This window comes from Camelus ferus, chromosome 10 (genome assembly GCF_009834535.1).
Source record: "Camelus ferus isolate YT-003-E chromosome 10, BCGSAC_Cfer_1.0, whole genome shotgun sequence".
NCBI classification, from domain to species: Eukaryota; Metazoa; Chordata; class Mammalia; order Artiodactyla; family Camelidae; genus Camelus; species Camelus ferus.
The window spans coordinates 34754166-34769809 of NC_045705.1; the positions used below are offsets into that span (position 1 = coordinate 34754166).

Below are 15644 nucleotides of genomic sequence, written 5' to 3' on the forward strand. Positions count from 1 at the left end.
CCACTAACGGATTCTGTGTCCTCGTACCTACTCCAGAAGCCGCAAAGTCCTTGTCTGTAAAATAAGGATGCTCATGTAATACGAATAAAATGAGATAACGGATATTTTCGTAAACTGTAAAGCGCTATTTGTTCCTTCTAATTATTTTTTCTAGTGTCAGACTGCACATATTAGTTAATAATAACAACAGCAGCGGCAAACGAACACGCCCACTACAGAGTAGCCTCAGAGAGGCTGCCTATCAAAGTAGTCAGCACTCAACCCAGCTCTGTGGCGCCCGTTCCGGCAAAGTGCCTGGGGCATGAATAACCTTCCCCTACCCCAGGCAGGTATGGGACCTTTCCTTCCAGAACCTACCTGAACCACCTTAGTGAATTCCTCGTACACCCGCTTTTTGAGGTGCGCCGCCATGGCTGCCCGCGGACCCTCTCAGCTTCCGGACGCGACGAGGGAGGCGTGGCGGAGGAATTCGGAAAAATCAGCGGGGCGGGAGGAACCAGCCTCGGTCCCACAAGGCACTGGGGTTCCGGAAAGAGAGGCCGCTTCCTGCTGCTCGACTGCCCTTCCTGTGTGCGGCCGGATTTGGCCTCCTACGCCTCCTGCGCCGGTGGAACGAAAAGGAGCGAGAGAGTAGCACAGGGGGCGGGGCCTCTGGTGGGAGGACCCGGGCCTGGAAGGTTGGACGAGCCAATGGGAGCTTTCCTGGGCTTGAAGTTGGTCTGAGTGACGGAGAAGGGGGCGCGGAACTGAGCCGAGGGAGGGAGAAGGCACTGCAGCGTAAGGGGCAGAGGCGGGACCATCCAGAGTTGGAGGGAAAACCTGGAGCTGGGTAAGTTTGGTTTTTTTTTTTGCCTCCAAGATAATGGAAACAGGTCTAGTTGATGGTTCCATCATCCCTTGCTGTTCAGAGTGTTTGCTATATGTATGTTCCCTGCACTCCTTTTGGTCAAGCTGTTGCTCAGAAACTGGGTTCACCTCTTGGCGAGTGGAGCCAAAAGAAACAACAAAGCCAAAGATCAGTAGAAAGAAGGATTTGTTGCTTGCAGCAAGTCAGGCGAACACTAGTGATATTTCCCAAAGCAGTGTCTCTCTTAACAGCAAAATTGGGGACATTTTAAGCTAAGGGTGCATGCATACTTATGAAGGGGCTTGAGCAGAGGAGAATTCAGCATAGAATTGGGGTGAAGACCAACTGAGTCCAAGTTTTAGTTGGTTGAAGTCTGGAGGGTGTACATCATCATTCCATCCTCCACCTGGGTGAGGGGCTTTAGTTCCTGCAGAACTCAAAAACCTGTATCAGATTGTTATGTATCTGTCCCACGAGGAGGAACTACGACTGTTTAATCGCTGAACTGTTTTCTTGACTACTTTTCCTTTGTTCCCACATTCCCCTCACTTCTCTTTAGATCACTAATTACCAAGACCTATTCAAGGACAATCATCGGGGCCAGGCTTAGATCAGAAAATGGTTTAGGCCAAAAATGGCTTCTCTTATGTCAAGAAAGCCATGCCTGATTCTTTCTGCAGGGACCCTGTATACTAAGTGCTTATAAAGCCATACACCACCCTTCCCCTAGGGTACTTTTTCCTGCTTCCTCACCCCAGTTGTTCAAAAGCTACCTATCCTTTAAGGAATCAACCCCTCCTCTGACAGCTACAGGAGAGTGGAAAGAATTCTGAGGCCAAGGGTCAAGCAACAAACCTTCAGACTATGACTGGCACTTAATGAACAAGTAACCTCAACTGCACTAACACCTAACCTGACAAAGATGTAATGACAATGGAATGAGCACAGAAACATTTTTTGCATTGTAAAGTGTAGTTCACTTGCTAGTGTTAATAAATCCAAGGTCAAGTTTTACATCCTGTATTAAACTTTAGCTGTTTCTTGTTTTGATCTTTGAAATAAGTTAATGTAGGATGCTTAGAAAAGGGGGCAGACTGTGCTAAGTACAGAAGACCCTAAAACATGTAAAAGATGGTCTTTACCCTCAAGGTCCTACATTCTAACTAGGAACAGAGACACCCAAACTGATCATTAAGGGGCAAAGTGTGCTGTAAAGCAGAGCTATGTGATTCAAACAGACCTAACTTTATGATGCCTTGGGGAGGATTTACAGAGGAAACAATTTTTAATCTGGCTTTAACATAGTGAATTTTCCAGAAAGGAAGAAAGGTATCCCAGACCAAAGAGACTACCACATATAAATGTGTCCAGTGAAATGAAAGTCACTTAGCAAACAGTGCCTTTAATAAATGTTAGCAGCTGTTATTGTTACCATATTTTATCAAAACTAAGCTGCCAGCAATTATAAAACAAGCCATTATTTTATGCAAAACATTAGGGGAAAAATGCTGAAATTAAAACCAATGGTTTCTTATTGCTTAGATTTATGTATACTTACTAAAAAGAGCTCATTTAAACTTATTTAGACAAAGATTTTATCCTGTGTCATATTGCTGTTTTCCCATACCTTTCTATGCATGTAAAAACTTTTTGTTTCAATGCAAATTATAGGGAAATCTCTTTGAAGATACCTTAAATGACAAAGACAACACATACACAAAACTCAATTGAAGTGATGACAACATGAATTGCTATGACCCAGTCATATGAACAATTGGCCAAAAGCATCTTAAGATGTGTCCTGATTTCAGAGGTGTTAAATGTGCATTTAAGCATCAATGATACAAAATATTATCATTATTATTAGACACAAGGTACAGGAAGGAGTTTGGTGCACTCAGGAAAAAAAAAATTCAGTTAATATTGAGGGTAAAGTGCATACACAGAACAGAGAAGAATGAAAGAAATAAAGTTAAGAAGTTGAGGTCAGACTGGTATAGAAACAAGAATATTCCACATTCGTTAATTTTGAAATGAAAAACTATCTTTATTGAAGGGATGACATTTTCCTTTGACCTTCATTATTGTACATGGGAATACAATGAGGTGCCCCAGTGAATCCCTTGGGTTGCAAATGAAGTCTTCCTTGTCCCTCTTGTATAACATCAACCCAATTTCCCCCTTGGAAATTGGAGTCAACCACTCAGACTGGTGTGATAGCCCCTTCTCTGCCTGTTGGTTCAGTGAGAAGAGCCCCAAATGTCCAGGGACAGTCTCACTACATGTTCCAATGTAATGGAAAATTGACTGGGTTCTTTAGTGGAACTAATCCTCCCTTGGGGACCAAGTACTCCAAATCCACATGAATATGAAATGAGTTATGTGTAAAAGTGACAAGAACCACTCCTACCTCTTAGTTCCCAGAATCATGTACTCTAACAGTGGGAGAAACAGTACACATTTTAGCTGTTGATATGAGGCGTACACCACAAACCCATAAGACAGCATCCCCACACTTCCATAGATACAACAGGTAAGGAGACAACAAGCCCAAACGGATTTAGACAGCTTATTATTCACAGCATAGCAGGCAGCATGAACTTAATGTTTGTATTCGTTCTCCTTGTCCTCTAAGTACCATGGGGGTGATGCAGGTGAATGCCATACACAGTAGATCTGAAGCAGATGAAGAATGCTAAGCTTAGGAAACCCGCAATCTTAAAAGAGGAATGCTAGAAAACCTGCCCTCTGGAGAGAGACAATACCTTTTTTTTGTATATATATATTTTTATTGAAGTATAGTCAGTTTACAATGTTGTATCAATTTCTGGTGTACAGTATAATGCTTCAGTCATACATGAACATACATATATTCGTTTTCATATTCTTTTTCACCATAAGTTACAAGATATTGAATATTGTTCCCTGTGCTGTACAGTATAATCTTGTTGTTTATCTATTTTATATATATATTAGTATATGCAAATCTCAAGTTCCCAATTTATCCCTTCCAGCCCCCTTCCCCTACATTATTATACTGGTCAGGAAACAATCTGCCTTCCAATCCAGGGGGAGACATGTTTTATCACACTGAAATGTCTCCAGGACTGGAGGGTGATACTAAGTTTATTACCCTGTAAAGAAGTAAATCTGCCCCCTTCCCCTAAGCAGCTTTGCAAACGTCCTCAAAGCTATCAATGCCATTTGCTGAGAAATGCCAGCATTTCTCCCAACAGTTTGTTACTGAGCAGTACAGTTAACTGATTTGCAGCACAATCAACCTATCACCAAGAAGTGTCTAGTCTCCCTATGGAATAATAGCATATCAGGGACTCTGTTGGTCTCTGCTGTTGGACATCCGCCACTGACCAGATTAGCTTTGATGAGCAAAAGTCTGTATCGTAGAGCTCATGCACCAACTCCATCCCTGCCATCATGGCCACCTTTCTCATGACTCCGTTGAGCTGGGGTACCAGGGAGCTGGGGAAAGTAGTTGACTGGCATCCACAGGTTGGATTATTATGTCCATTTATTTTTTTTGAAAGCCTCTTCTAGAATGGGTGCCCTCTGGTGGTCATTCATAGGAAACACAGATATTTCCGCCATTGCAAGACGTTTCATCCACATAGTAACTCACAGGCTTTCTTGTCCCCAGTCTTCCACTTTTATACTTTCCAAGTCTTTGGCCAACCAGGAAGGGGCCTGGGTATGCAGTATCTAGGGATCAGCCTTCCAGGACACTGAGCACAGCAGAAAAGGGGGGAAAAATGGATGGGGGGTGGGGTGGGGCAGGGAGAATAGGGAAAATAAGTAGAAGGGAAAAAAAAATAAAGAGGTACTCTAAGCAAATAGTGAGATCTGAAAATCTGCCACAGTGCTATGAATTAGGGTGTCTCCATGATGGCAGTCTCAAAGGTTTTACTTGTTTTTTGTATTTTTTCCTTTGGATTATAATAACAGTTATATTTAGAATTCAGTTTTAAGTTTTCCTCCTATGACTATAATTTTCTTTAGTTAATCCCAACAGATCTGGAAAGTCTCATATATGCCCACAAGTGAACAGAGTTGGTATTTGTTTAATTGAAGTATAGACAATTTACAATATTACATTAGTTTCAGGTGTACAGCATAATGATACAATACCTTTATAGATTAAACTCCATTTAAAGTTGTCACAAAACAATGGCTATATTTCTCTGTGTTGATTATTTATTTATATAAAATAATTTGTATCTCTTAATCTCATACCCCTGTTTACTTCTCTCTTTCCCCTGCCCACTGTTAATCACTAGCTTGTTCTCTGTATTTGTAAGTCTGTTTGTTTTATTACATACATTTATGTGTATGTGTGTGTGTGTGTATATAGGTACCTACACACACACACACACATACACACACACACACATCTCCTATATCTATTGATCTGTTGATGGACACTTAGGTTGCTTCCATGTCTTGGCTATTGTAGATTATGCTGCTATGAATAATGGGGTGCATTTTTTTTGTTTTCTTCAGATACACACCTAGGAGTGGAATTGCTGGATTATATGCTAGTTCTATTTTCATTTTTTTAAGGAACTTCGGTACTGTTTTCCATAGTGGCTGCACCAATTTACATTCTTACCAGTAGTGTTCTAGGATTCTCTTTTTGCTACATCCTTGCCAACATTTGTTATTTGTGGTCTTTTTGATGACAGCCATTCTGACATGTGTGAGGTGATATCTCATTGTGGTTTTGATTTGCATTTCTCTGATAATTAGCAGTGTTGAGCATCTTTTCATGTGCCTGTTGGCCATCTATTTATCTTATTTGAGAAAATGTCTGTTCAGGTCTTCTGCCCATTCTTTAATGGAGTTGTTCAGAAATGGTATTTTGAACATTATTAATGTGCCTTATTCACACTGCTTTTTCAGAAGAAGGGAGGAGACAGTACTATTGGGTAGGCAACCAAGAGTGTCCACTTAATTTATATATTTATAATTTATTTATTTTTTATTTTTATTTATTTTTGAAGGGGAGAGGTAATTAGGTTTATTTATTTATTTATTTATTTATTTAGTGGAGGTACTGGGGATTGAACCCAGAACCTCGTGCATGCTAGGCATGCACTCTACTACTGAGCTATAACTTCTCCCCTCTAATTTATTTATTTTTGTGTATTTTTTTCATAGCCTTTATGCCCCACCACCTTAAATCCTTCTTAGAGCAACGATTTAATTAGGTTGTACTGAATTAAATTAAATTAATCTCCTTCCCAATAATGTAATTTTTTTTTTACTGAAGTAGAGTTCATTTATAATGCTGTTACTTTTAGGTATGCAGCAAAGTGATTCGTATATATATATTATTTTCCATTATAGGTTATTATAAGATATTGAATATAGTCCCCTGTACTATACAGTAAGTCCTTGTTATCTATTTTAGATATAGTAGTGTGTATCTGTTAATCCCATACTCCTAATTTATCCTTCCCCTACCCGTTCCCCTTTGGTGACGATTAGTTTGTCTTCTGTGAGTCTGCTTCTGTTTTTTAAATAAGTTCATTTGTATTCTTTTTTTAGATTGCACGTATATGTGATGGATAATATTTGTTTTTCTCTGACTTACTTCACTTAGTATGATAATCCATCCATGCTGCTGCAGATGGCAATATTTCACTCCTTTTTATGGCTGAGTACTAGTCCATTATTATATATGTGTGTGTATACACACACACACACACACACACACACACACACACACACACCACATCTTGTTTATCCATTCATCTATCAATGGAAATTTAGGTTGCTTCCATGTCTTGGCTATTGTAAATAGTGCTGCTATGAACATTGATTGGGGTGCATGTGTCTTTCTGAATTAGTTTTCATCTTTTTTGGATATATGCCCAAGAGTGAGATTGCTGGATCATGTGGTAACTCTATTTTCAGTTTTTTAAGTATAAATGTAATTTTAATTGCTAAATAATATTGCATTATATAAATGTAAGTTGGCTTATTTCCAATTGTTTTGCTATTGTAAGTTAAGTGCAATAAAAATAGTATGTCATCTTAATTGTGTTATGGATTGGGAGTTGGGGGGTTATTGAAATTGCCTTTGCTTAATAAAATAGTTTGGTAAATTGCTGAGGCAGAGAGTCAGACCCTAAGGGATGCAGAGCCAGAGCTTATTGAGGTAGTAGCTAAACTGGAACATGGTCTTCTGCAAATGACAAGAATACAAGGTGGCTAGTGGAAACTTGGCATGCCTCTAAAGCCTCAGTCTGGAACTGGCAACACTGTTACTTCCACACATATTCCATTGGCCAGATTAAGTCAGGAGGCCAAGCACGAAGTCAGCGGGGTGGGCAAGATTACTCCCACCAACAGAGAAGTATAGAAGGAATAGGGAGGGAAGAAAGAACAGGAAATAAATACAATCTACTAGTGAAACGCCCCCAGTGATGGGGGTGACTTGACTAACACACTTTTAAGGATATGTCCAAAATTCAATTTGAAGTTGTTTGCATTTCTGTGTTGTAAACTCCCTCCCCTTTATTTGCCTGTATTTGCCACAGTCGGCTACGTGCACAAACAGCTGATGGGAGTAGCATTTGTAAAAAATTGTTTTAAAAGATCTGAGTGTTAAACCTGGGTAAGCATTGTGTAGAACAGCAACAACAGGCTTAAGAATCTAGATGATCCCTGTGCTAAATGAATCCAGAAGGCGTGGAGAACCAGAGCTGACCATAAGAAGACAAGCCCTCTGGAAATGTACAGAAATATTGGGGAGGATATTGACCTTTCCATAATTCATGAAATTGAGATTTTTTAAGCAACCTTATTTAGATCTTATGGAGCAAGTTATCTCCTTGGAATCTAATCTCAGAAGTATTAACTACTGATCAAAAGGTATGAACTTTTTTTCAGGCTCTTGATGAGTAATGATGAATTGCTTCATGTTATAAAGTTCAAACAGACATTCAGGATTTTTCCACTTTAAATCATCAGCCATGTTAAATACCAAAAAAGGAAAACAGAACACGTTTGAAAATAAGAAAAAATATACAAGCAGATGCAGTTACCAAATTAAAACGCTCACTGAAAATGACTATGTTCTGAGCAATTTTATGTTTGAATTTGAAATTCCCTGATTCAGTATTAATTTCTTAAAGCTTGATAGTTAAACTTGACCTTCATTCCTAGGGAACCAGGATAGCCGGTCATCCTACTAGGTGGGGAAGGTGGCCATCTATCCCAGACCTGGACTTGGAGAAGGATGAGTGGCTACATGTGTCCTGTTAAGAGTTACTTAATGTCTCTGGTTGAGAAGCAGAACCTGAGAATCTCTTGTGCAAGTGGTTTATTGAGGATGTGCTCTCAGGTGGAGGGGAGTGAGGGAAGCAGGATAGAACAGAGGAAGACTGCTAAGCCAGAATGTGGTGGCAGATGAAGACTGACTTCAGCCTGATCTCCTGAGGAGCTCTAGAACAGAAACTGCACCAGAGTTGGTTCCTCCCTGAGGTAAGGGATCCATCTTCTGTACCTCTACACAAGCAAGATGGCAATTCTTTTCTTGAGCAGGCCTCAAAATTAAGAATGCCTCAGAATTACTTGGAAGGCTTGTTAAAACAGACCACTGGGCTAACTCCCAGAGTTTCTGTTTCAGTAAGCCTGAGGTAGGGGGCCTAGAGAATTTGTATTTCTAACAGTTCCCGGGTGTTGCTGATTCTGCTGGTATAGGGACCACACTCTGAGAACTACTACTCTAGGTAAGAGGACAGCTGTAAGGCTCTAGCTGCCAACACAGCATCTGGGAAAGATCTGAGTGGCATATACTACCGCTACTAACTTGGCATCTTCCTCATGAAGGCACACACCAGGGCTGGAAGATTGGATCACAAGCTGAGGCTGGATAGGTTACATTTTTAGGTCTGACTGTCTAGACTCATGGCATCGTATTATTTTCCTATTGTCATCCCGCATTTCCAGCCAAAGCATTGTTAAATCGTTCCAGTTCATCTCCGCCTTGCTACTGGACTTCAAGGGAAAGGTCTGAGAGGTATGGACAGCTTTAAAGAGGGAGCAGCTTCACCTCACTAGGCAAGTACAGTGGAGTCACTTGCAAAGAATGGAAAATCCTCAAGAGGAAATTAAATATTTGGAAGCAAGACTCAAGTAGACCACATTGGAAGTTTTTGATGTTTGTGAAATTAAAGGATGATGGCTTTCGAAGGCAACTGGAGCCCATAACAGCCTCCGTCCCCAAGGATCACCACCAGCTGAAGCAGAATGTATGGAAGTAACCGGAGACCTTAGCCGGCAGTGTACTGTTGGGTGAACAGTGTACCTGGTACCCTTGTGCCTGAATGTCCATCTTGACGCAATCCAGTAGATCGTCGATGGTCGGGGATGCCTTCCAAGGCCCAAACTTGACCACCGACCTCTTGTTCGCCTCCAGGAGGCGCAGGGTGTCTGCGCAGTTCGCATCATCCTTTTCGTTGCGCACGACGCACACCAGCACTTCGGAGTAGCGCGCAGCCACGGCCTCCGCACGCGCCAGGCGCACCATGAGCTCCAGGTTCTCGCTGTAGCCTGGCACCCGGAGCAAGAACTGCTTCCGAGCCACCTGCTCACCAAAGATCTGTGGCATGTCCTCCAGGAGTTTGATCAAAGGCTTGATTTCGTAGTACTGAGCCTCACGGTACACCTCGGGGATGTGCTGCATGGGCGGCTGCCCACTGCGCAGGTATTCTAGGATGGGTCCAAAATAGGTGCCACAGCGATCGACGAAGAAGCGTCCCTCTGCATCCGTGCACGCCTTGGCTGAGCTGGAGAACATCTCTGCCAGCTTCGAGCATGGTAATTTTCTCAAGGTGGCCAAGGTAGTGGTATAGAACTCACCCCCAACGTTCAGCTCCACGACAGGAGATTCCTGGGGGCACAAGAGGCAGAGTGAACCGATGGCGCCACCTCCAGGGAGCGCATGATTTATTTTCATCAAAAGAATAATACCTACAGAATTTAGGGGAGCCCTGATTGGCTTTAGCTGTTGGAATTTACATCTTACTGAAGGGCATTACATTTATGCTGTATAGCTGCAGAGAGTGGGCATTTTAAGGAAGAAAAATATTTCAGTTTGATATAAGAATACCCATTCAAGGGTGGGGGGTGGGAAGAGAGAGACTGGGATTTCAAAATTGTAGAATAGATAAACAAGATTATACTGTATAGCACAGGGAAATATATGCAAGATCTTATGGTAGCTCACAGAGAAAGGAATGTGACAATATATATATGTTCATGTATAATTGAAAAATTGTGCTCTATGCTGGAATTTGATACAACATTGTAAAATGATTATAAATCAATAAAAAATGTTAAAAAAATAATTAAATAAAAATAAAATAAAATACAAAAAAAAAAAAAAAACCCATTCAAGCATTTGAATTTTCTCATTTAGGTCACAGACTATTAGAGAGCAGGCTGCTGAGGAAGCAAGTCCCAGGGACAACACATGTAAATTGTGGCCTGTGGCAAGGCCTTTTCCCTTCCTAGGCCTCAGTTTCCTTGTTTATAAAATGGGGATATGGAGCTATTGTGAGGTCAAGAGTTCCTGACAGGGATGCTCAGATCTAACATACAGTTTAAAAGGGGGGGGGGGGTATTGGGGAAAAAACATTTTCAACCTTTCAAATAGGCTAAAGAAATCACACATGTATTCATTCAGGAATCATTTCTTGGGTACTTACTGTGTGTCCAAATCCTGTGCTGGGAGTGGGGGTAAAAATTCCTATTTCATATAGATCAGAAGTTCTGATTATCAATTGGCATGACTTTGTCTAACAAATGGCATTTGTCTGATGGATTGGGTTTTTTTTTGTTTTTTTTTTTACAAAATATGGGCCCATAGAATTAAATCACAGGAACATCCTTTGTGGTGACAAGGCCAGTAACACCAAATACAGCAGATGAAAAACTGCCTCATAAACTGTAAGGCACAGTGCAAATGTAAGTTAGGTTTAGCTGTTCATCAGAATTTTTAGAGGCCTCTTCTCTAGACCAGGGCTGAGCACTAAGGATGTGGGTCAGACCCAGGTGGAAATGCCCACAGGCCAGTGCAGAGAGGCCCTTGGGAAAAGACTGAAAATTGAGCTGCATTCGAGAAATACTAAGTGCTGCCACACAGACCTAACAAAAATATGAGACTACTGTATAGTGATTATTACATATGAGATGATACACCAGTTGCTGTCCTTAACAAACCAGCTTCCTGAACAAATTTCATCATTTAAAATTCACCCACAGTGGAAAGGTATAGCTCAGTGGTAGAGTGCATGCCTAGCATACACGAGGTCCTGGGTTCAACCCCCAGTACCGCCATTAAATAAATAAATACATAAAACTAATAACCCCACCACAAAAAATAATAAAATAAAATAAATCTTACTCACTCATTCAAAAAAACATGTACCTGCCTACTTTGTGCCAGGTACCTGGGACACAGTGAGAAACAAGGGGGACACAGCCCCGCCCCTCACAGTCCGGTAACTGCAGAATGCTTCACCTGCGCTAACTCAATCCTCATAGCAGTCCTATGAAAGATGTATTAAATCCCCATTTTCCAGATGAATAAACTAAGGCTTAAGGAGGTGAAGTTCCTTAAGATCAACCAGCTAGTAAGTGATAGTGTCGGGATTTGAACTCAGGTCTGATTTACCCCGAAGCTTGCACTAAGTCGTTACATAAATTAATTTTCCACCTTCAAATACCTCCACTCTTCATTCCCTATTTATCCAACAAAATGTAAGGAGGACCTATTCCATTCCAGCCTCCTCTTAAGCAGATGAATAGGACATAGTTCCTGCCTTTGAGGAGCTCACAGGGGAGAGAGGGAAACAGATGGCTCAAATGTGTAGGTGCTGAGGGGGAAGACTCAAAGGTAGGAGGGACTGGCTCTTTTTGTGGATGTGTGTTGGAGCTTGTCGGGGAAGGTTTCCTAGGGGATGTGATGGCTGCTGCTGCAGAAAAGATCTCTGCAGTGTTAGGGGGAAGCCTGGATTTCCAACCTAGAGACTCTACCACTGGTCACTGCAGAGCCAGGGAGAGGGAGAGGGCTCAGGAATGTCCTTCAGTCTAATTTAGGTGTGACCTCCTTTTCAACTTGTCTGTGGGCTCTAAGATTAAAGTACTGGAATTAAGAGAGCTAAAGGCAGCCAAACTGCTGAGGAGAACTGAGTTGCCATGGCAACTGCTCCTACCAAGGGACAGTTCTGCTAGCTAGAGTGGAGAAGGGAGAGGAGAGGATGCGTTCTGACAGCAGCCAAGCAATACAGCCATGAGAAGAAGCAATAAGCCCAGAACCTGTGACTCCCTCTTTCTCCCATAAACCTCAAGGCCTCTTGTTTGGCAAGGCTGTTTGGTTAACCCTGAGGTGGCTCTGTAAAGCAGGCAGTCAAATATGAAGTTGCAGGCTTCAACCACTGAATGGCTCTATGGGCTCTTCTCACTACCGTACCACTGAAAGCTCACAGGCCCTCTTACTGTCCCCACATTACAGGCGAGGAAAGTTCAGAAAGAAGGGTCATAGAGCTACGAAGTGAGGAAGTCAGAGCTGGGATCAAACCCATACCAGTCTGACTCCAGCACAGCATGGGTGCCCTACCCCACCCTCCCAACATCCAGTTCCCCTGCTGCCAGTAATTAGCTATGTGCCTGGGGCTTCTCACTTCTTTCCCTGGCCTAAGCTTAGCAATTTACGAAATTAGGAGGCAAAATGGACAAAGAAAACTCTGTCTCTCCAGCTCTGAAGGTTTAATAAATCCAATCACTTAAATGTTGTTTCTGAAGCTCCTTTCCAGATGCTAAACAAAGCAGTTCACTGCCCTAACATCCTCATCCTCATTTCTTTATCAACTAAGACCTGGGCCTTGTTCCCAAGCTTCTTAATTCTATCCCATCTCTCCTTGTTTTCCCAAAACTCCCAATCTCTTTGGAAATCCCAGACCTCCTACCTCATCCATAAGTACTACAGTACTTGTTTCTAGCAGATAAAGACTTCTTTTCCATCCCTCTTCCAGATGACCTGTCCTTCCTCATGGCCCCTCTTCCCAACCTTTTCTACCAGTCACCCTGCTGAAGCATTCCTGGGTAGGCAAGCCTGACCCAGGCCCTTGTGTGCACACACTGGGGAAATGTAGTCTTTAGGATCCTCTGCTAGGTGCTAAGCTAGTGCTGGCCATGAGGACATAGGAATGAATCAGACAGACCCAGCTCTCACCCCACCAAACATTCGTACATTTCCTTAGGTCATCCTTAGTCTAGTCAGCGGAGGGACAGGTCCACTCATATGTCACCCAAGCCCAAGCCCGTATGTCTCCCCGTACCACAACCCTGACCTTTCTCCGTTGTACCCTATCTCAGTTATCTGAGCCAGAAACCTAGACTGTAATCTTGTACTCTGCTCCCCTTCTTGACCTCTTCCCGCACAGGTAATCAGTCACCAAGTCCTAGGGATTCTAAATGTCTGTTCGGTTCCATGGCTCCCTGCTCCCTCCAGGGTTCTCCCTCAATTCAGTCGCAACTCTGAAACCAAAGTAGTTTCTCTGAAGTGCAGGTCTGATCTGGCCACCACCTACATTAAATACTTCAGTGATCCCACATTCCCTTACAGAGAAACTCCAGACTCCTTAACAAGGTTTACGAGGCCCTATGCAATCCTGGCAATCAACTCCAACAGAGCCACCTACTGCTCTGCCACCCCCACCCAGCCACAGCAGGCTGGGCCCCACTGCCTCCAGGGCTTCACTCATTTGCTGCCTATGCTCCCTTCACTTGGCCCACTCATCTTTCTAGTTAACTCCCACAGGAATCTTTCTGGAGAGGTTGTCTCTTTGTGATCCCAGAGGGCCCTGTACTTCCCTTGTCTTGGTAGTTACCTCTCTTGTAATTCTGTTTGTTCATCTGCATCCCCCATCAGACTGGGACATTCCTAAGGGAGGACTAGCCTAGAGTCATCTTTCTGTTACCAGTCCCCACTACAGGGCTCAGCACATCAGGAATGCTCAGTAAGGGTCTGTTTAATGGAATGGCATTTACCCTCAGCACTAACTTACAGGAGCCCCTGGTAATCTGATAAAGGTAATCTTGCCCTACTTGGCATCAAGTACTGTGCTGGCTTCCTCCCTTGCCTGGTAATTAATTCAGACATTTATTGAGCACCTTGGGCCACCCGGCTTCCAAGCAAGTGACTTTGTCAATAGCCAACAACAATGGTTATCATCAGCCTATTGGAAAGAACTACGGTCAACCCACTGCTGGATCTGCTTTCCCTTCTACAAGTCTTTAGGATGGCACCTAACCCAGAAGGGATTTAGAATGTTCTGATCCTAGAGTGAACTGGGCCTTCTCCTGATTCTCACCCCCCGTAAGGCGGCAGAGAAGCAGGACTGGGGACCCAGCCAGAAGGTAGGAGCAGGCTGGAGAGGGTGGGGGGCTGGGGGCTGAGGGAGTGACACTCTGGACAGCCTTCAATTGGCTCTGCCTCTCCCGCCAGCAGGAGGGGTGGGGACAGCGGAAGAGCGATGGTCTGGGTTAAGCCAAGGTACTGAGAGAAGAGACACGGAGAGCAGCTAAAACAAATAAGAGAGGGAGGAGACAAACAAAGGCAACCAATCAGGGAAGAAGGCAAAGAGAAGAGGCTGGACTGAACCGGAACCCAAACGAGACCTGTGGCGCGGAAGGAGACATCTAAGAGGCAGGAACTGCCAAACAGAAAGGAGAGCGCCCAGCCGCAGGCGGAAAGGCCGCGCCAGAAGCTGGGGACTCAAACCCGGGGGGAGGGAAGAACGAGAGAATGAAAGAAGGGAGAGGCGCGGGACCCGAGCCAACCTGGCCCGCTCTTCCCGCCCTGGGCTGCGCACTCACCGTTCGCGGGCCCGCGTGGGGCGCCGCCCGGCTGAGCCGACGGGCGCCGGGCGCCGAGGTCAGGCTCATCCCGGCCCCGCGGGCGCTGGCACTGCGCAGCCCGGCTGCGAGGTACTTGTGGCTGGCGGAAGTGCACCTAGCTCCCTCTGGGGTGTGGGAATCCGTACCCAGGGTGTGGTTAGAAGCCTGATTGGCCTGGAATTAGCAGGCTTGTGAAACCCTAAGCTAGTCACTGCCCCTCTTGTGCACGGTGTTCCCTGACAGACAAATTAGGGGAGGCATTCGCGACCTTGAGACTTTACACTCACTACAGTCCTAGGGGGTAAAGAAGCAGCAACATCCATTTTACAAGTAAGAAAAGTGAGGCTGCAGGAGATAGGGTGGCCAATGGGGACTATTTATCCACTTCAGATCAACTACTTAAAGTGCAAAGCATGACCACTGACGACAAGAGCTAGGTACCCGTCAGTACCTGTCAGTTATTTTGCTTAATGACATAATCCTTAAGAAAGGAGAACATAACTCCTCAAGTACGGGCTGTGCATAGTGACCTTGTAAAGAGGACAGTATGGAAAGGGATGGGGGGGTTGTTGGGAGGAAGAGTAATTGTACAGTGGAGAAACTGACAAATACTACCTCAGCCACATAATCAAGACAACATCAAAAGTCGTAAGTCATGATGATACCATGTATCCTTGATATGATGTGATGGAAATGGCACTTTATCTCTGTGGTCTTTCTCCCCAGTACACATAACCTTAGTCTAATCATGAGAAAAGCATTAAATTCCAACAGAGGGCATCCAACAGTATACCTGACAGCAATCCTCAAAACTCAAGATCATCAAAAACAAGGAAAATCTGAGAAAGAATATCAGCCAAGAGTAGCCTAA

The 15644-nt window shown here is 43.6% G+C and overlaps 2 protein-coding genes across 4 annotated transcripts in view; both read right to left on the reverse strand.

Moving 5' to 3' along the window:
- Positions 1-511, reverse strand: part of INTS4 (integrator complex subunit 4) — an 84545-nt gene extending 84034 nt beyond the window's left edge. The window contains exon 1 of one of the 2 annotated variants that reach the window (XM_006191649.3): positions 358-511. In XM_006191649.3, the coding sequence (XP_006191711.1) occupies positions 358-411 (54 nt within the window). In that variant the 5' untranslated portion in view covers positions 412-511. The remainder of the gene's footprint in view (positions 1-357) is intronic. The other variant, XM_032488735.1, reaches the window with a different exon arrangement.
- A 3234-nt stretch (positions 512-3745) lies between these two features.
- On the reverse strand, positions 3746-14905 carry KCTD14 (potassium channel tetramerization domain containing 14). 2 transcript variants are annotated; one of them, XM_032488738.1, is made up of 3 exons: positions 14753-14905; positions 9177-9761; positions 3746-4587 (listed from the first exon to the last, which is right to left on the reverse strand). In XM_032488738.1, the coding sequence occupies exons 1-3, from the start codon at positions 14819-14821 to the stop codon at positions 4513-4515; spliced, it is 729 nt and encodes a 242-aa protein (XP_032344629.1). In that variant the 5' UTR covers positions 14822-14905; the 3' UTR covers positions 3746-4512. The 2 variants fall into 2 exon arrangements, with proteins under 2 accessions (XP_032344629.1, XP_032344628.1); XM_032488737.1 differs by lacking the exon at positions 3746-4587 and having other exon boundaries at positions 6714-9761.
- Between the last annotated feature and the right edge of the window lie 739 nt (positions 14906-15644).

Coding starts and splice junctions, on each gene's coding strand:
- KCTD14 (XM_032488737.1), bottom strand. CDS start 14,821: ATGAGCCTGACCTCGGCGCCCGGCGCCCGTCGGCTCAGCCGGGCGGCG. Junction 9,762..14,752: donor CCCACGCGGGCCCGCGAACG/GTGAGTGCGCAG, acceptor TTGTGCCCCCAG/GAATCTCCTGTCGTGGAGCT.